General features: G+C 39.4%; 4 protein-coding genes across 7 annotated transcripts; all 4 read left to right on the top strand.

Moving 5' to 3' along the window:
• The first annotated feature begins 6,149 nt into the window (after positions 1-6,149).
• Positions 6,150-7,960, top strand: LOC135132974 (sialin-like). Its single transcript, XM_064061193.1, has 6 exons — positions 6,150-6,213; positions 6,260-6,444; positions 6,496-7,033; positions 7,082-7,384; positions 7,435-7,673; positions 7,808-7,960. Exons 1-6 carry the CDS (start codon positions 6,174-6,176, stop codon positions 7,937-7,939), a joined length of 1,437 nt encoding a protein of 478 aa, XP_063917263.1. The 5' UTR covers positions 6,150-6,173; the 3' UTR covers positions 7,940-7,960.
• Positions 7,961-8,197: 237 nt separating this feature from the next.
• LOC135132691 (sialin-like) lies at positions 8,198-13,427 on the top strand. Of its 3 annotated transcripts, none has more exons than XM_064060861.1 (6): positions 8,198-8,334; positions 11,694-11,875; positions 11,923-12,460; positions 12,505-12,804; positions 12,855-13,093; positions 13,141-13,427. In XM_064060861.1, the coding sequence occupies exons 1-6, from the start codon at positions 8,205-8,207 to the stop codon at positions 13,303-13,305; spliced, it is 1,554 nt and encodes a 517-aa protein (XP_063916931.1). In that variant the 5' UTR covers positions 8,198-8,204; the 3' UTR covers positions 13,306-13,427. The 3 variants fall into 3 exon arrangements, with proteins under 3 accessions (XP_063916931.1, XP_063916932.1, XP_063916933.1); XM_064060862.1 differs by lacking the exon at positions 8,198-8,334 and adding an exon at positions 9,677-10,072; XM_064060863.1 differs by lacking the exon at positions 8,198-8,334 and adding an exon at positions 10,131-11,103.
• An 808-nt stretch (positions 13,428-14,235) lies between these two features.
• On the top strand, positions 14,236-17,624 carry LOC135132179 (sialin-like). Of its 2 annotated transcripts, XM_064060166.1 has the most exons (6): positions 14,236-14,343; positions 14,540-14,636; positions 15,877-16,064; positions 16,116-16,953; positions 17,001-17,239; positions 17,285-17,624. In XM_064060166.1, exons 2-6 carry the CDS (start codon positions 14,603-14,605, stop codon positions 17,453-17,455), a joined length of 1,470 nt encoding a protein of 489 aa, XP_063916236.1. In that variant the 5' UTR covers positions 14,236-14,343; positions 14,540-14,602; the 3' UTR covers positions 17,456-17,624. The 2 variants fall into 2 exon arrangements, with proteins under 2 accessions (XP_063916236.1, XP_063916237.1); XM_064060167.1 differs by lacking the exons at positions 14,236-14,343; positions 14,540-14,636 and adding an exon at positions 14,662-14,808.
• A 90-nt stretch (positions 17,625-17,714) lies between these two features.
• On the top strand, positions 17,715-19,430 carry LOC135132178 (sialin-like). Its single transcript, XM_064060165.1, has 4 exons — positions 17,715-18,484; positions 18,526-18,828; positions 18,876-19,114; positions 19,163-19,430. Exons 1-4 carry the CDS (start codon positions 17,722-17,724, stop codon positions 19,352-19,354), a joined length of 1,497 nt encoding a protein of 498 aa, XP_063916235.1. The 5' UTR covers positions 17,715-17,721; the 3' UTR covers positions 19,355-19,430.
• Positions 19,431-19,646: the final 216 nt, after the last annotated feature.

Genomic DNA, 19,646 nt, shown 5'->3' with positions numbered 1-19,646 from the left:
AAAAGTAATGACTTAAGTTATTATTATCAGTTTGATTTAGTAGGTCAAATTTTAACATGATCTTGTATGCACAACACAGAGATGAACCTAATAATGATTTTGGACTATTTAAGCCAGTCGTTGTTGCCTTATGAGTCACTGATAAGTAAAAACTGCTGACGTAACTAAAAATACCCTTGGCCTTATGTACTTTTAATTTCGTAAAGTCAAAAGCAAAATTCCATAATATAATTTATTAAAAAAATAATAATAATATATAATATAATTTATTAAATCTTTGAGTGATTTAAACGAACTAATTTGTACACACCAGACATTTTTAATTTCAAAATTAAAATAGACCATAAGGTTTTCTGACTGAATGTGCAAAAAATCTAGAATATTGCATATGTCCACTTTTAGAACAAACATTTGATCCAAGAAAGTGTAAAATTCGAACGTATACTTACTCTATTGATTTAGACATCTAAAACCTCGATTTCAGAGTAGCGTTCTTTTTGTAAGTAAAATCAGATTTTTTTCTTAAACATTTCAGTTTGTTGCTTAGCAGCACAATACATTTTATTTATTTATTTTTTTCGTCTAAAGGGAAAGCACTTCAGCTTACCTAGTCACCGTACGTTAGTAAACACTTGGTAAAAAAAGGTTTAAATTCAACATCATTATCGGCAAAACAAAAAAGTCAAGTTAAAAAAAAGTTAACAATCGCCCTGTAGTACATTATGTAAACAAATTTTGAGGAAATCAAAAGGAAACCATAGGAAATCAAGAGGAAATCAAAGGAAATCATAGGAAATCAAGAGGAAATCAAAGGAAATCACAGAAAATCAAAGGAAATCAGAGGAACTCAAATGAAATCGGGGGAAATCAACAGGAAATCATTGTCAAAAGGAAATCAATTGTACACTGAAGTTAAGTCAAATATAACCCTTGCAGTTGCAAATACTTTTATAAATATACATAGTGCTAATCTGATGACAAATAATATGGAACTAGTGCCTAATTTTGCTGGGATTATTACGTCACTCAGTACTATTTTTGGAACAACTGTGGGAATATCAGGGGGTTTGATTCTTCAAATTTCTACTGTCAATGTATGTTACATGAAGTACATTTAGTATGTAATAGTTTAACCTTGCAACGTACGCTAAAAGGGTGGAATATATAAACTCAAATCCATAAGGTTGTAACCACTCCCTAGTGTAAATTTTAAAAAATTATTCAGTATAAATCTGTCTTTTAGTAACCTGGTGACAAATCTGGTGACCTGTCAATATAATGTCAGTTCATTCATGTATTCGTGACACATGATTACGTTCGAGTTCACTGCAATTCTTGCACTCCTGCACAGGTTATTTCATAATTATCATTGTAACTTGTCGCAATATTGTAAAAATTGATAAACAATTTTCAATAAAAACAGGATAACCTGAATCTTCATGGTAATTATGATACAAGAGCAATGATAAATAGAAGCGTGTTTTATCTTTCATCTGTACAGTCGTCGGCATTTCGATTTAACCACTCCCTAGTGTAAGTTTTCAAAATTTCGCTGGTGTAAACGGCTTTCCGTACCTTTTTAGAGAGAAAATGGCCGACGATTAATGACATTAGTTACTTTTTTTGACATTTGTTTGATCGCCGTCTTACAAGGTTCTGTGCTTACAAGGCGACGGCTTATTAATTAAGGGGCTCTTTTATGTGAGTTAGAGCTTAGGGTACGCATTTTCAGGGCACATACACCGACATTATCAAACTGTGGAATCGAAAGTGCAGTATAAATCTGCACTGCCACAATTGATGGTATAAGCAGTTAACAGTTTACCATCTCGTTAACAAAAGGTGGACATCAATAAAATGGGCAAGTACGACTCAAAGGTATAGTGAAAATTGGAACTTTTATTTGTATTTTTACCTATCTATGCACAAGGATGGTGTACGAAGAATGACCACATGACTGGCAGTTTGTATTAATATTTCCATCAGTCTTATTTGTGCTGCCATGGACGATACTGACTTATGGCTTGGTTCTTCTGAATCACAGAACTCTGGTGCTTGTACTAATAATGCGTCATTAGAAGATTTACACATTTTAATGAAATGTTACCAGAACTGTTGAGTATTTTGAGCCCACTGTATACAAATAAATATGAGAAAATTGTAGGTTATAATTTATAAGAAACTACATGAAGTATTTAAAGAGATAAAGCGTGAAGCAAAAGGAAGTGATGTAAAGAAGCAGATCAATTCACTAAGGTTGAATCACAGGAGGGAATTAAATAAAATGAAATGTTCTAAATGTGATAGAAAGACAATTCTCAATGAACATAATTTATAGGAACATGAACAGTAGTCTCAACTGTTACAAATCAGTGTATTGTCAAAAATTCTAACAATGGAATAAAACAACTAACTAACTCATTAATACAATAATTGTTAAAAGGTGTGACATTTATTTACTTAGCAAGGTAAATTAATCATCTATTACCTCTACAATAATTGTTTCTATATCATTCTCTGCATTCATCCATTCACACATCTCAACATCATCTACACAAAGCTGCTGGCCTTCTCCAATATTGCCTTGTGTTTCATTCATACTGGTTTCAGGATCCATACTTACATTTAATGTTCTGTTGGCTAATACATCATCCTGCATAATATCACTTATACTGTCTGATTCATCTGAACTTAAATCAGATTCACTATCAGATTCTCCAAGTGATATTATGACAGGAGGAATATCTTTAACACTGGTATTACCCATCATTCTTTGCCAATCATTCTTGATAATATTTTCACAGTGGATTACACTTGATGTCCACATCTCTGGTGTATATTTAGACATGGCTTCAATCCACAAGTGCTTGATTTCTGATTTTTTGGAAGACTGCTTCAAGATGTGTTTGTTATAATATGGTTTACAGAATCCCCATACCATTTCTATAGCATTATAGTGGCAATGATATGGAGGTAAACGTAAAACTTCAATATTACTCTTTGACAACAACTCATCAATCTCATATTTACGAGTTGATGGTAAAAGAGGTTTGATAATATCCCAAAGCTGTTTTTTTGTCAAATTATCGCCAAAAGGAATTTTTTTTTGTGCAAGCCAAAATTTTAATTTTGATTTAATCCAAGACAAACGAGGCAATTGTTCTGCTAACACCGAATGATAAGGTGCATTGTCCATGATGATAACAACCTTACCGTTAATAAAATTAACAGATGGAATTAACTGTGTTTCCACCCATTGCCTGAACAATTGCCCGTTCATAGTCTTATGATAGTCCCTGCTATCATTATTGCTATCTAAAAATAGCAAGCAGTTTTCCAAAAAACCAAATTTACCCCCTGCATGAAGTATGGTAAACCTTCTACCCTCATTCATTACTATTTTCGCAGGCATGCCTCTCCGATCACTCTCATGCACCCATCTTCTTACTGGTACACCATGCTGATACACCCACGTCTCGTCTAAATAAACAAATGTCACATCTTCTTCCATTAACTGTATGTAACGCCTTAAAAATTTAATTTTTAATCCCTGTAAGCGGGGCGACTCAATTATAATTTTCCTGTTTTCAACTTTTTTAAAATTGTAACCCATGGATTTAATAACCCTTCGTAGAGTCCGGATACTTGCGTTGTAATTAAGATTTTCTGTGGCAAAATTAAATAAATCCTGAATTGTAAAAAACTCATTCTGACGATTTTTTTCAAATATGTGAAAGTTTAGGTCTTCTTTGAATTCAAAATCCGTAAACCATTTTGACTTCTTTCGTGGGGAAGGTCTAGGATCTTCGGGAAGTTGTCCGGATTTGTGTTGGAGTAAAAGCGTTCTTATTTGACTTCTTGAACACTGCAGGAAAATGAGCTGGTTAATGATAGGATAAAAGGATGTTACCGAGTCACTGGTTGGTGTGAAAAATGGACAACGTGAACTGTGTGGTGGACAAGTAACGTTGGAAATGTTATAGTTACTACCAAGATTTCGTACTGAAAAAATATTCGCTAGTCGTAACTCGTGTTCACGCTGGGAAGACGAAGGATATGCCCGTTGAAACTCTTCGTAACATTTTACAATAGCAGCTTTTATTTGTTTTTTGAACAAAGTTCGCGTTCTTGGCTTCATAATAATTATTTTCAAATTGAAACGCTCTCTTTTTGAATTTGAAGCACGCTGCGCTAGTTCGAAGTTGTTTGAGTCGTTTACGAGTCGTTTGACGTTATTGTCGGTTACAAACGTCAAAGCGCTGCCAATCCGAGGGGCTTAAAATTACCATGGCAATAATACCAACCTGACGTTTTAACAAGTGGTTTTATCCATTTGCCGACGACTATAGAAAGAAGAATGCCACCTGCTGTAATTTAGACTTGCAGTCGATACGTTTACGAATTACGATAAAATGAACCCAAAAATATTGTGGTCACGAATGAAATCAAATATTGGGCTGGTAAAAAAACAAGGTGAATTGATTTATTTATTGTTGTTGCTTCATCAAAATTACTTTACAGATGGGGAATAACTGAGATATTCAGAATTTGTTTAAATGATTGTACATGAGTATACGTGATAATTATATGTGTGGCTAATTATGATATGATATGACTCGAAGGACCAGCTCTCTCGACTGAAATGATCAATCTCGCGAGCAACACCAAAATTGGCTATAATGGGTAGATCACCTTAATTAGTCGCAACGGATAACCAATTTTTCATCAAAAAAATTGGACACCAATAAGTCTTTAATGTTATGTTTAATAACTCTAATATTTGGTACTACTTATTATTTACAAAATGTACAAGGAATTTGGTTGAAGGCGATAGGCCTGGCTATGCTCCTCCGTCCAGAGGATTTTAGTGGTAATAATGAACAAAATGTAACTTCACAAAATTCAGAGGCTAAAATAATAAGTATGTTGAAAATAATTTGACGGCTTATTTAAACTTACTGTTACAGGAGTGGTTAGAAACATTGGGAACACATAGACCAAATAACCAAAAAGCAATTATTTTTCTGTTGTTAACTTTCTTAAATCTGAATCCCATGGATTTTAATACTCGACGTAAAGTATTTAAACTTGCTGTATATTCTGGATGTTCTTTCGCAAAAATAAACAAATCCTGAAGAGTAAAAAACTCATTTTTTTTTGTTTTTGTCAAATATATGGTAGGTTAGATCATCTTTAAATTCCAAATTTGAATACCACTGCGATTTTTGTTTTGGTTTCCACTTTGCTTCTTGTAACGGTTCTCCAGATTGGTGTTGGGTTATAATTTTGTGGGCTTGACATCGGGAACACTATGGAAAGGATAGCAACTAATAATAAGTTTACAGGGAAAGTATGCAGTGCTTGAATTTAATGAGGGACATTTAGTTGTATTGTGTAGGATATAAAGAGTGGATATAAAACTTGAAAAGACAATGTTGTACTAAAAAGCGAGATATACACTTTCAACTTGAGGTAGTTAAAACTAAAAGTCCTTCGACAGACCACCATGTTGTAATAACATGAAAAAAGTTCCGAATGTCGATACGTTACTCTCATAGTAGAGGACTCTCTTTCCATGGTATAAGAATAACTACATACTGAAACGATTTTTACAAGCTTGAATTCAAGTTCTCGGGAAGATGGTTGGGGATAAGCAAGTTTCAATTCATTGTGGCAGTTGGCAAGTGCCATTTTCATCTGCTTATTTATCACAATATTCCGTGTTGGTACCATTTTTCAATGATATGGTTTAATAACAAACTGTGAGATATCTAAATAAAACTCTCTCGTGCGTAATTGTCAAATTTTGACGCATGCGCCGTTACCAATCTGTTCATGTCAAAAACACCATTGGCTGTAATGCCAACCTTACAATTTAACGAGTGGTTACAACCTTATGGATTTAACTGTATTTTGCTGTTACTGCTGTCATTCTTTTTATTGGAGGATCATCTTATGTGTATCTTGGATGTGGACAAGTGCAATTTTGGAACAATCTTCAAGAAAGAGACTCTGATACAGAATCAATTAAAAAATAAAACTTTAACCATTGTACAATTTATTTTTGTCACTAACTTCGTCCAGAGATCTTTCTATATTTATAGAATGCTGTTCATTTTTTTTGCAAAGTCTGTCACTTTGAAGTTTCAGTTTGTAGACGTCACCAAACAGAAATGAACGCCATTTACACCTTCGGAGGAAAGTTCACCAACTGTAAGTCGTCTCGATGATCTCTCGCCTTAAACCAATCAAACTCTAGGCATCCTCATCCCTCAACGCTATATTTTGACCATCATGACTAGTTTAGCGACCTTCACTTCCTATATGTTGAGAGCAACAATTTCTCTGGCCATCACCGAAATGGTCGAGAAAAAGAATAAAAGTCTGGTATATCATGAAGATTCGTGTCCCGTAATCGATAACTCCACGTATGTTGCGGTCAAGGTTAGCGTTCCCGTTTTGTGAATTCAGAGTGTAAACGTGTGTCTTAACCAGAACCGCGATGTCTTGTATGACTGGGACGAAATCCAGCAAGGTCTCATTCTGAGCTCGTTCTACTGGGGTTATCTGTTCACCCATGTCCCCTGTGCTTTAATGGCTCAAAAATATGGAGGCAAACATATCCTAGGATTGGGGATGTTGGTAAATAGCATCCTAACGATAATGTCTCCTTTCGTTATTACATCAACGGATGGTAACTGGGTGATTTTGATAACTCTAAGGGTTATCATGGGACTCGGGCAAGGAATGGTGTACCCGGTCATCACGACCCTTCTCTGCCAGTGGATCCCTCCAAAGGATAAGGGATTTACGAGTAGTCTGTCGTTCGCAGGAGCACTAATGGGCACTGTGGTTACCAATTCTGTGGGTGGGGTATTGATCACTTGGGCCGAAAATTGGAACATCCTTTTCTTTTTCTCCGGACTGTTAGGGTTAACATGGAACATCGCTTGGCAGCTCCTTTGTTACTCGTACCCCAGGACACATCCATGTATCAAACCGAAAGAAAAAGAGTACCTTGACCAAGAGTTAGGTGTGTTCAAAACGTACCACGTGAACATTTATTAATAAATTAATACAGGCGAACACGTGAGTGAGGAATCATTAGAAACACCCTGGAAGGAAATGTTAACGTCCGTACCCGTCTGGAGTTACATAGTGGTACAGTTTGGGCACGACTGGGGCTGGTACACCTTGGTCACAGATCTCCCGAAATACATGAACGGGGTACTGCGCTTCAACGTGAGAGAGAACGGAATGTTTTCCGCCGCACTATACTTCGTGATGTTTTTTTCCACAACAGGAGGCGGATTTTTCGCAGACTGGCTGATTCACAAGAATTACATGTCCATTAGGCACACCAGACAAGTTTTTGGCGCTTTAGGTACAAATTAACTTCGAATATTACTATTTTTGTAAGTACTATTACTGTAGGGTCCGTGGTACCAGCCGTCTTTATTGTCTTGGCTTCGTACGTCGGATGCCAGAGATATTGCGCGGTGACATTGTTTGGACTATGTCTAACATTCATGGGTTTCTACTGTCCGGGAATCAAAGTGAATGCCTTGGATTTGTCACCGAATTTCGCCGGTACCGTCATGGCGTTGGCTAACGGCATTGGGGTCGTCGCTGGCATGGCGGCGCCCACTGTGGTCGGATTATTAGCCCCAAATGTGAGTACAGTCCGTTTACCGAACAGACGGAGTGATCACGTGCGCCTGTACTCTATCTGTTCGGTAAACGGACTACATATAGAGAATACTGCAACTGAGTCGAAATCGTCGTTCTGACTTTCCCCACTATCCAGCAAACTTTGTCGGAATGGAGAATCGTCTTTTGGGTTTCTTTTGTCATGTTAAATGGGACTTTTCTCATCTTCCTATTCTTCTTCTCGGCGGACGTGCAACCGTGGAATTCCAAGAAACACGACCAAGAATAGTGACCTTGTACTTAGTGTATCCTCTACTTCAATAAACCAATTAAATACTCCATCCAAACCCCTTTGATTTAGCCGCCCAGGTACGACTGCGAGCTGCCTGACCCACAAGTGCCCTTATCATCAAATTCGTTTGTAACATCACCTTTATTTAAGCAAACTGATAAAAGGGTCATCACAAACGATGTCATTAGAGAATAAACATTTCAACGGAAACTTTACAAACTTTACAATGCGACTTCAGTTGAAGAATGTAACCGCTCGAACGATGTTCATCTACAACATTTACAAAATCGTGCGGCAGAACCGGCTCAAGAGAGATTTGGCCAAGCGGCTGACGTCGTCGGTCAACGAAACCACCTACCTCCTCGAAAAAAATGACAATTACCCCCGGAAACGTAAGTGCAACCTTTAAGAGCAATCAAGTGCGAAAAGTACAATGTTATTTTTTCGAAAAAATGCGTGTGAAAATTAATGTTCGCGTGTTAATGAAAGGTCAAACAGAGGCGCATTCTTGGCATCACGATGATATGTAGACAAGGCGGCCCTGATGGGGATTCGTTTGTTTTGACAAATTAATTGTCATTTAGCGTTTGATATTCTCGGCATCTAGTCATCACAGGTTGACTTAAGTAGCGTTAACCTCTAAAGTATTTGCACTGCACCTTGGCCTACTCGGACAATGAAAATGTTTCACCTTTTTTAAGGAAATTGGGAAAATACTCGCATGTGCTGACCGGTTGATTCATACGCGGGTTAATTAATTGATAACGATAAGTTTAACGAGATTTTTTATATTCGCGAAATGTGTGTACCGTGGATTCCTGAGGCCTTGAATTTTGTAACGTTTTATCTACGCGAAAATGGGCAATTGAAAAATTTTACGACACACGAATCTGACAAGAAAACTGAGAAGGAGGAAGAAATTTGCTTTCTTTCAGTGATAACGTTATCGTATGCGTGAACCCGTTCATCGTAATTACTCAATGTTGTGACGTCGCTGTTTTGTTTGTAAACCACAACTTCAAAAACGTTAAAGTGTTATGAACAATTAAATATTCAATTTACCGCACACCTGGAATTGTGACTATAATCCCTATTTCGACAAGGCGGCAAACCCATTTCGATATTTTCGGCAGCACAGTTTGGAATATATAACCATTTTTATGACGTGCACGTGCCTGTTAATATAACTAATTCTAAGACGTAATTTTTCAATTAATTTTTTCTGTTGTTCGTGACTGGTGTATTGTTTTTCAAACACTTGTTTTTACCTTTAATGGTAAATAGTAAAAATTAGTGATGTATACTTTACGTGCCTGATTAAAAACGTGGTTTTTCTTCTTCTCTTAAAACTGCTGTAAGTAAATATTATTACCACATAGCTGGTTTTTTGTGATTTTGCGGTTCACGGTAAACAAATAAAACAAAAACGACTGTGTTATTTATTTAAATCACAAATTCGTGTTCTTCATTGTGACTGTAATAACGACTTGTACACTAAATAAATGTTACTAATTTTCCACTCGTCTTTGGAAAAATCCGAACAACTCAAACCAGCTGATTACTCCACTATCAATATTAGTCAAACTTTGCCCAAATTCCAGCAGTGATGTAACACTTCCAGGAAATCACACATCGATAATTAACCACGCTTTTCATTTTCCTACTATTGTCAACTTTCCCACAACCAGTTGACACTTCACGTAGACAGCTCCAACTTTGTCGAATCAGAATATTCCAAAGCACGCTTTTCCACATTCTTCAACTGATACGATTCAAACAATCACGCTCTCGACATTATCGTCTGAATCAAAGTTAGTGACAATGATTGTGCATTAAAACAATAACAAATTTATCTTTTCACTGTTATAATTAATAACCTATCAAACATCTCGTTCAAGAGAAATCCGTTGACCTTTAAGTCTATAAGTAATATAAAGCGAAGCACGTCAAGTTAAATGTTTTCAGTGCTGTGAAGTCATTGCTACAGGTTAATTGACAGGTAGGAGCGTGCTTTGGCGGCAATTAAAATCCGGTAGCATTGGCAATGACCCAGCGGTAACAAAAAATACAACAAAATCCAAATAACCCTAGTGAAAATGTTGACGGGATGGAAACTGCAGCTCTCAAAATGTACGTATTTTTTCACAAGTTAAAAAAACTCATTGCATTAAACACCGGCACGTTCACTTGATCTTGAAAATTCTCCGCACGACTTGAATTATTTATTGTCTCATTATCTCTAATCTTTAATTAGAAACACTGAAAAAATAATAATTGTTAACACTAGTTTCGGTGAAGGTAACAGCGTGGTAATTTTTTGTTTATTATTATTATTATAACAAACCACTTCGATTTCACGCACTCCAGTACTAACCCAAAACTAATGGAAAACACCCAGTATGACGCCAAATTTCTAATTTCGGTGACTGAAAGTGACTCTTACGTCATCAAATTTTGTGAAGGTGGTAGAAAGTGTAGGCGCCACTTTTACATGACACCCAGTATAATGACAGTAATTTGGCGAAAAAATTTTGAATGTTTGGTCGAGAAACTGGACTGCACTTTCGCTGACCGGTTTGTGGATATTTGCATATTAAGTGGTATGCGGTGCATTAAATTGTTGCATTTAATCAAAAGTGGATTTATGGCGGTTAACTGGGGCACTGCGCGTGCAAGACTACGTTAACGAGGTCCGACTGTATCCGATTTTTTGCTTGTTTTAGCGATAATTTGTGTGTGTTTGTATAGCTGCTTTGGTAATTAATTCGACTGTCACACCTTTTTTTATTTACCTTGGTGTTAAGGTCAATAGAGCCATCTTGGCGTTTTTCTTTGTGACCACCTATTTTTGTAATCTAGACAGAAATGGCAAACTCTGTCTACCAATTAACTGATAATAAAGCACAATAAATAAATTTTAATGAGCAATTATTTGTTGGAAACAAATTTGAATACAATGCAAACACATTCAGTCCAACTATATAGGTTTTCGTGGAATTTTGTTAAACAATTATGAATATTATGATAAACCAGGTAGTGAGATAAGTGTTTAAATTTTGTTTGCCAAAAACAGAACAGAATAAAAACCAGAGAGGTGACAGCTTCGACTTAACATCACCAATTTTAAGCAACTATGAGTTTTGTCAGGAGTACATAAAGTCGTAAGTTGTATTTAGTGGCAATAAAAGTGTCAGACGACCAATCAGGTGAACGCAGGCTGTACTACCAATTTTCTGATAGAAATTCGTGGCATTCTGTCTACTTAAGTTTTTTTCACTATTCTATAACCTTGAACAAATGAATTGCTCCAACCACAATAGAATATTAAAACTTAGAGAGCCATATTTAATTTAATATCGCTATTAAGCGAATTTACCGCTTGAATAAAAAACAATTTTTTCTTAATTTGGTAACAATAGCGGTTTACGTAAATCACTGTTAAACCCTCTTGATTGAGTATCAAACCCGATAAACACAGATTATTCGGATTATAGACACTTTTGATCCTTCCATTTCTCTAATCTCTGGCATTATATTTAAAAAACATTTGCAATCAATAGTGGAAATAATCTTTGCGGAATTTTTAAATCGCCGCCAGATAAAATCAGACAATGAGTACCGATAGTTGCGACCTTGACTTCATCGCTAGAGGCGCTTCGATACACGCTGTCAAAATAGTACGACAGCGCAAAACCAGATGGCGCGTTGAACGCGCGAAGTTTGAAAAAGAGTTAAATAAGTACACTTTTAGTATTCGTGATTCCCCAACGGTATGTCTTGGGAATCATGGGCTTCTTGGCCATCGTGAACGCCTACACCATGCGGGTCACCCTTTCCGTAGCCATTACGGAGATGGTAGAACCCAGCAACGGTACCACCCATCATGACCCCAACGCTTGCTCCGGCTCTTTGTCCAACTCGTCCACCGTCACTGTAAGTACCAGCCACTTATAACTAACTCTACAAGTACGAAATTCCAGAACCCTGATAAACTCTACCCGTGGACGAGCACCCAGCAAGGTCTTATTCTTAGTTCGTTCTACTGGGGTTACGTCGTCACCCATATTCCAGGCGGGATGATCGCGGAGCGATTCGGCGGAAAGTACTCTCTAGGTTTGGGGATTCTGTGTACGGCGATCTTCACTTTCGTCACGCCTTGGGTGATCTACGCGACTGATGGCCACTGGGGATGGGTCGTGGTAGTGCGCGTGATTGAAGGTCTGGGAGAAGGTACCACCTTCCCGGCTTTGAACGTGCTTCTAGCAAAGTGGGTACCGCTGCACGAGCGCTCGAAAATCGGTACCCTCGTGTTCGCAGGCAGTCAAATCGGGACGGTACTAGGGAACGCGCTCAGTGGGGCTTTAATATCAGCCACCAGAGACTGGGCGTCCGTGTTCTACGTTTTTGGAGCGCTTGCCATCCTGTGGGTGTTCATTTGGATGGTACTGTGTTACCCGGACCCGGAGACGCACCCCTTCATCACCGACAAAGAGAAGGAGTACTTGAGAAAGCACATAGGTACGTGGTACTACCAACCAACCGGATTTAACAAGCTATTGCAGTGAATGTCACCCGGAAGAAACGCGCAGCGCCGTGGGGTGCCATCTTCACGTCACTACCACTATGGGCACTAATAGCCGCCCAAATTGGCCACGACTGGGGTTTTTTCACCATGGTGACCGACCTCCCCAAATACATGAAAGACGTCCTCAAATTCAATGTAGCGGAAAACGGGGTATGGTCCTCCGTTCCTTACATTTTCATGTGGTTGGTGTCCATGGGTTCCGGTTGGGTGTGCGACTACTTAATCAAGCGCCAGTACATGTCGGTGACCCTAGCGAGGAAAGTTTTCACTTCTATCGGTAAATCATGGTGTTAGTGGTACCCTAGTCGTTACTATAATGTTTTATAGCGTCCATGGGTCCGGCTATTTTTATCATCGCGGCGTCGTACTCTGGGTGCGATCGCGACCTTGCCGTTGGTATGTTCACGGTAGCGATGAGCTTCATGGGTACTTTCTACTGTGGGATGAAAGTGAACGCTTTGGACTTGGCGCCGAACTTCGCGGGGACTCTGATGGCGATAGTCAACGGCATTGGGGCCATCACCGGGATTATAGTACCGTATTTAGTCGGCGCGCTAACTGAAGATGTAAGTACCGAGGTGGCCGAAACCGGTACTACTTTTATCGTTTCTAGCACACGCTTTTGGAGTGGAGGACTGTGTTCTGGATCGCGTTCGGGGTTTTTGCCCTCACTAACCTGATTTATGTTTGTTTGGGGAGCGGCGAGGTGCAGCCGTGGAATCAAGTGGAAGACTGTGATCAGAACGAAATGGAGATAAAGAAGAACGGGAAATCGTGATCTCTTACTTAAGTTATTTATTGTTGTTTTTAGACGAGTGTTAGCATTCTGTGAGGAAGATACCATGATACAGTATATGTGTGGTTGTGATTTTGAGATAATAAAGTTGACAATAAATTGTGCAGATTTTTTGATTAACATTGTTGATATGGGTGTGGTGATTTGTGCCAGGTGTGATAAGAGATACGGTTAAGTGGATCGGGTATGCGATTAATGCTGGCCATAATTTCGTAATAATGGAACTTAGATTGCCTAAAAGTTGTGATTTCGAATAGACTGTTATCCGTTTTTTTTTTTTTTGTGATAACAATACCTTGACATTGAATCGTTCGAGATCTATGTTATCAACTTTGAATTAATTTGAGAAGAGCGATGATGATACTACACAACAATGGAATTCTTGAGATTGTAATACGCCAGAATTTAAAAAATAATAATAAGCTATTAGCGAAATATCGTTGTCAATGTGATGAGTCCAATGGTGTTTTATTTCTTCGAACATTCGGCTTATCAGTCAGATAATATTGAGGATCTCCAAACTTACTAGATCTGAGTAATGCAAGGTACTAACTAGAAAGTACCGAAATTCCTGATGTTGTTAAGATTGTCGTTTGGAGCCGTCACCGTCATATCGAGTCCGATTAGGGTGCAGCAGGAGAATGTTCACTCATTTGCATATCCAAACCTAGTAGGAGATCTCAGAACGTGACAATTTCCCGAAATCTCTATCCCCTAAGACAATTAATTCCTTCGACATCTCCCAACCGCACGGAAAGTCCGCACATGAAATCCCAAACCATTCTCAGAAATTGCATAACCCCCACAATACCACATTCAAATGCAAATTCCCTCCATATCTCTCGATAAATCTTTCGCAACATGTTATTGAAAAAATCTCGTTTCGCCTTATCTGGCCGAACATCCCATTTTTCGCATTTTCTCGATTAATCAGGCGACCAAGTGACCCAGTTCCAATCAGCGCTCTTTCACTGGTATTTAACCAATTTTGCAACGAACCTCACTCGTTGCGCAACCCAGGTAATTGCCTTCCGGTGTTTTCTGGCGGAAAGGCGGATTCCGGAGCGCCGTGCTTGTTTTTGGCGGCGATAAGCCTCTGTCCACTATCGGTCGAGAGCTGTATCAGTAAATAATTCGTGACGTTTGTGTACGGAATACTACCTGATAGTGACTGAACAATGTATAAAATGGTGAACCAATCGGTATTTGCTTTTAGTTTGGCGTCGCACCTCCACTTTGACTGTGATATTCCTTTGGACCTGCTTTGACTCGTGGCACCATGGAGGGCTCGTGGAGGGCGAAGATCGCAAAACGTAGGTTCCTGCGGCTTTCGGTGAATAACAGTGGTCCTTTGGGACAACCTTGAGATGCGAAAAGTGCGTGCGCTCGGAGGTGGTACTGCAGTGGATAATTGTTTTCGGAGATGTGTTGACGTAACTTAAGTGGGATTTTTTGGTGCAATTTTCTCGGGTTTCTCAAGGGCAGGTAAAACGTCAACGAGTAGTACTTTTTTTTTGTAACATATTCACTCAACTTCAAGTTCAGCCGGAGTACTACAACCAAGGTGGTACTGCTCACGTTTTATCACTTCCGTATGCATTTGTAGAGGAAATTAATTAGTAGATGGTTGTAGTGAATTTGAAGCAGATCAAACTGGTTTATGTTGTGGAAGTGACACAGAGCGTGGCACCTTTAACGGCAATTTCTTTGAATTCAATTACTTACGTAAAAAGAAGACGACCTAAATGCGCAGAAATTTAAAAAAATGTGTTTGGCTTAAAGTTCAAAATTGTGGAATGTGATCAAGTGGGTGATAAGATTGGCAGATGCACAAATGCACAACCCAGAGGACCCAACAATATTATTGAGTAATTTTAGAAACGGTTAGAAAAAAAATCGTGTCATAGGTACTTTGACTCTGCAGTGAAGTGTACAGGAAATAGTACCTCCGTAAAAATCGACAATAAAGTGGTGCCTTGTGGTGACCACCTAAAAAATTAATTACTTTACACGGACTCGATATAAGACAGAAAAATTTCTCCTCTGAACTAAACTGATTTTGTAATTTAGTGATAAATTTAAAAATATTTTCACCAAACGATTACGAAAAACGACGCTCTCCAAACACAATTTGATGTTTCCTGTTTATGTTTGTGATAATAACATATTATTATTATCATAAATTGTGTTGTACTGCGCGCACTTAAAAACACGTACCACTGGAAATTAGAAATTACGAGACCAAAACGTACAAAATTCCCAAATTTGTTTATCTTGCTCACCTCAATTACCTAAATTTCACGGAATTTAACTTTTAAAATGTAAACTTAATTCGGGTAAATGGAAAATTTTGTGGTGATTCCAACAGTACCACAAGTATGGAGCAAAGTCGAACCTTGAGCATATTTTCAAGACACACGAGATAAACATAATCTTCCATAGAAACTCGACGAATCCTTAATACTGCAATCGTTTGTACACAATGATAGATAACCTGAATCACAATTAGTGTTTTTCATTGATCAACAAGATGACTAATCGCTTCGATTCCAGTTTTCTTAATTCCGCAACGCTATGTCTTGGGGATCATGGGTTTCCTGGCTATCGTGAACGCCTACACCATGCGGGTGTCCCTTTCAGTGGCCATAACCGAGATGGTGGCACCCAGCAATTCAACCGAAAGCATAGACCCTAACGCTTGCCCTGTACAGGATGATAGTAACTCAACGTCAACCGTCACCGTAAGTACCAAACGATTCAATTTCAATTTTGTCAGTACCGTATGATTTTAGGACCCGGATCGTTTGTACGACTGGGACGAAACCACCCAGGGTCTTATTCTGAGTAGTTTCTACTGGGGGTACGCAATCACCCATCTCCCTGGAGGTATCCTAGCTGAAAAGTTCGGCGGAAAATACACTCTAGGTCTCGGTATACTTTCGACTGCAGTGTTCACACTGATAACTCCATGGGTAATCCACGCCAGTGACGGAAACTGGGTTATCTTAGTAGTACTGCGAGTGATCGAGGGTTTGGGAGAGGGTACCACGTATCCCGCTTTAAACGCACTCCTAGCTAAATGGGTACCGCTTGACGAGCGCGCCAAAATGGGTACCTTAGTCTACGCCGGTGGTCAAATCGGTACTATCGTCAGTAACTTAATCAGCGGCTCGCTTATTCACGCCACTCAAGACTGGGCTTCCGTTTTCTACTTATTCGGAGGTCTCGGGCTACTCTGGGTTATCATCTGGTTCCTCATTTGTTACTCTGATCCCCAATCCCACCCCTTCATTAAAGAAGAGGAACTCAAGTACCTCCAAACCGAGTTAACTCGAGTGACCAACGACAAAAAAACTATTCCGTGGAAGGTGATCTTGACTTCAGTACCAGTGTGGGCTTTAGTCGCCGCACAAGTCGGTCACGACTGGGGTTTCTACACCATGGTGACCGACCTCCCCAAATACATGAAAGACGTCCTCAAATTCAAAGTGAACGAAAACGGGATTTGGTCCTCGCTCCCGTACGCCGTGATGTGGATAGTGTCCATGCTGAGCGGCTGGTTGTGCGACTGGCTAATCAAGAAAAAGTACTGCAGTCTGACTTTCGCCCGAAAATTTTTCACGGCAGTTGGTACGTGTTTGACTTTGACTCGTTGTGTACTAAACAAGGATTTGTAGCTTCGCTAGGTCCGGCTGTTTTCATCATCATCGCGTCGTTCGTGGGCTGCGATCGCATGCTGGCCGTGTACATGTTCACGATCGCTATGGGCTTCATGGGTACTTTCTACTGCGGCATGAAAGTCAACGCTCTGGATTTGTCGCCGAACTTCGCCGGTACTCTCATGGCTATCACGAACGGGATAGGAGCCATTGCGGGGATCATCACGCCCTACCTCACTGGAGCCTTAACGGGAGAGGTGAGTACCGGGTGACGATGGGTTGTTGCTAAGTCGTACTTTCAGCACACTTTGGAGCAATGGAGGTCCGTGTTGTGGATATCGTTCAGCATTTTTGTGGTGACGAGTATTATTTATACGATTTGGGGGACTGGAGAAGAACAGTGGTGGAACGACCCGGAAGGTAGGAAGCAACAGAAAGCGGAGAACGGCGAAACCAATAAAGAGGAAAAGTGAGAGAAGGGGGGGTGGATTTTCTCAGTTACCGTTCGTCAGTATTGTGAGAGTGATGAGATTTTGTGGCGTTTTAGTCCCATTGTAAAGTTAAGTATAGAGACCTGTTGTATGTACTATAATATGAATAAATAAAAATTACAAAAATGTAAAAACATAACCTAACAAGAAAGATTGACGGGATTTTGATTACTTTTTAATATCGCAGTGGCATACCGTTTTGACAAGAATTTGTTGTTTTTTAAGTCATTTTAGCAGAAATTTGCAATATGCAATCGAATTTACCATCACTCACAACACGATGTAAGTGTTTCGCGATTCCTCATCGTTACGTAACAGCGTTCCTCCTCGGCACCGGATGCATTATTTACTTCCTTATGCTTGTCAGTTTCCTCAAGGCCTTTAGACACTTGAACCCAAAGACCCCAGTCTACAACAGCACTTATAGTATGAACTGTACATTCGACAGAAATGTAAGCAGAGTAGAGCACGTGAATGAACATTTTTACCAGCCGCCCTTCGCGCGGGTGGCAGCACTGGCAAATGCACACGTATGGGGTTACATAGCAGCGGCCCCCTTCTGTGGATTGTTCTCCGATAGATTAGGCGGAAAATATTTCGTCTGGATTCCGATATTCGTTATAAGCGTGGTAGAGGTGATTACACCCCCCATGCTAAGTGGCAGCGCTTCAGACTTCTACATAGTATTCACGTGGTATTTTCTCATTGGTGTTGGTGCTGGGATGGCTTCTGCCGGCATGAACTCGATTCTAGCACGCTGGACACCAATCGAAGAGAGAGGAAGAATGGGTTGTATGACTTACTGTGGAACACAGTTCGCTGTTACGTTCCACAGCGAAATTACCGACAACGTCATCGTAGCAACGGGATTGTGGAACATGCCTTTTTACATATACAGTGCTTTGGGATTAATCTGGTCTGTCTCCTTTCTGTTCCTCGGGTCGTCGCACTACCACATTAGAAAGCATGGCATGCATCAATCAGAACTGCAGTATCTCCAGGACAAGCTGCGTAAGATTTTAAATTTGAACGGCTTCGATGTCTCGTTTCAGAACACATAAAAGATTTTAACAGACAACGAGTACCCTGGCTGAAAATAGCGACGTCGGCTCCTTTATGGGCACTAATCGTCATTAATATGGGACACATATGGATCTGGACCGCGATGATCACCAACCTTCCTTTCTACTTAAGATACGTGCTGTTCTTCAGCAACGAAAAAACCATGGGCTATGCTTGTCTGGCTTATATGTCTCTGTCTTGTTGTACGTTGATGTGTGGATTTTTCTCAGATTTTTTGACAAGTCGAAAATACATACAGACCAGGACTTTGCGCAAGGTCTACACTACTTTCGGTAACATCAAGCAATGTAGAGGTTTTAGCTGAAACAAAAACTTGTAGGTGCTATGGGACCGGCAGTTTTTCTTCTAACGGCTGCATATACTGGTTGCCATAGGACAGAGGCGGTTTTTATGTTTGTTATAGGGATGTCGTTCATGGGTTTCTACTTCGGTGGTACCAAAATCAACACGTTGGAGATTGCACCAAATTTCAGTGGAACGGTCATTGGTTTGGTGAATATGTTTGAAAGTGTCCCTCTTTTAGTGCTGCCGATAGTGGAACGCATCATTTCACCCACTGTCAGAATAGACGAGTGTCTAAATCGTCTTCTAATATTAAATTTTTAGAACGTGCTACATGAGAAAAAACTGCTGTTCTGGATACACTTGGCTGTGCTTGCTGTCACAAATATGTTCTTCACGTTATTTGGGTCTGTGGATGTTCAACCCTGGGATTCTGAGGAGGTTGAGGAAGAACAAGAAATGGAACATTTTTATACGTACCCTACTGCAACTCTCGCACCACGACCTTCTGATTAGCATACCCAATAAATACTTTTGTACCTTCCTTCGTTTAAAACTGATAATTTTAATAAAAACTATCATGAAAAAATAATCAGTTAACCAGACTTTTATTGAGGATGTAGGTCCACCTAAACTGAAGCAGTACTGGGATCAGGTAATTTTGATAACGAGATGCCAAACTCGCACTAGTACTTTTCTAATTCTTTGGGAGGAAATTATAGTCTGCTGAGGGACTATTCACATTTTTGAAGCAAAAAAAGTACTGTCTAAATATCGTCGGTACGATTGGGACGAAGCCACCTGAGGT

The sequence above is a fragment of the Zophobas morio genome, unplaced genomic scaffold, assembly GCF_036711695.1.
Source record: "Zophobas morio isolate AGI-343-1 ecotype UQ-CSIRO unplaced genomic scaffold, CSIRO_AGI_Zmor_V1 ptg000021l, whole genome shotgun sequence".
NCBI classification, from domain to species: domain Eukaryota; kingdom Metazoa; phylum Arthropoda; class Insecta; order Coleoptera; family Tenebrionidae; genus Zophobas; species Zophobas morio.
The sequence above is the reverse complement of the archived record's forward strand: the minus strand, read 5'-3'. Positions and strand labels throughout refer to the sequence as shown.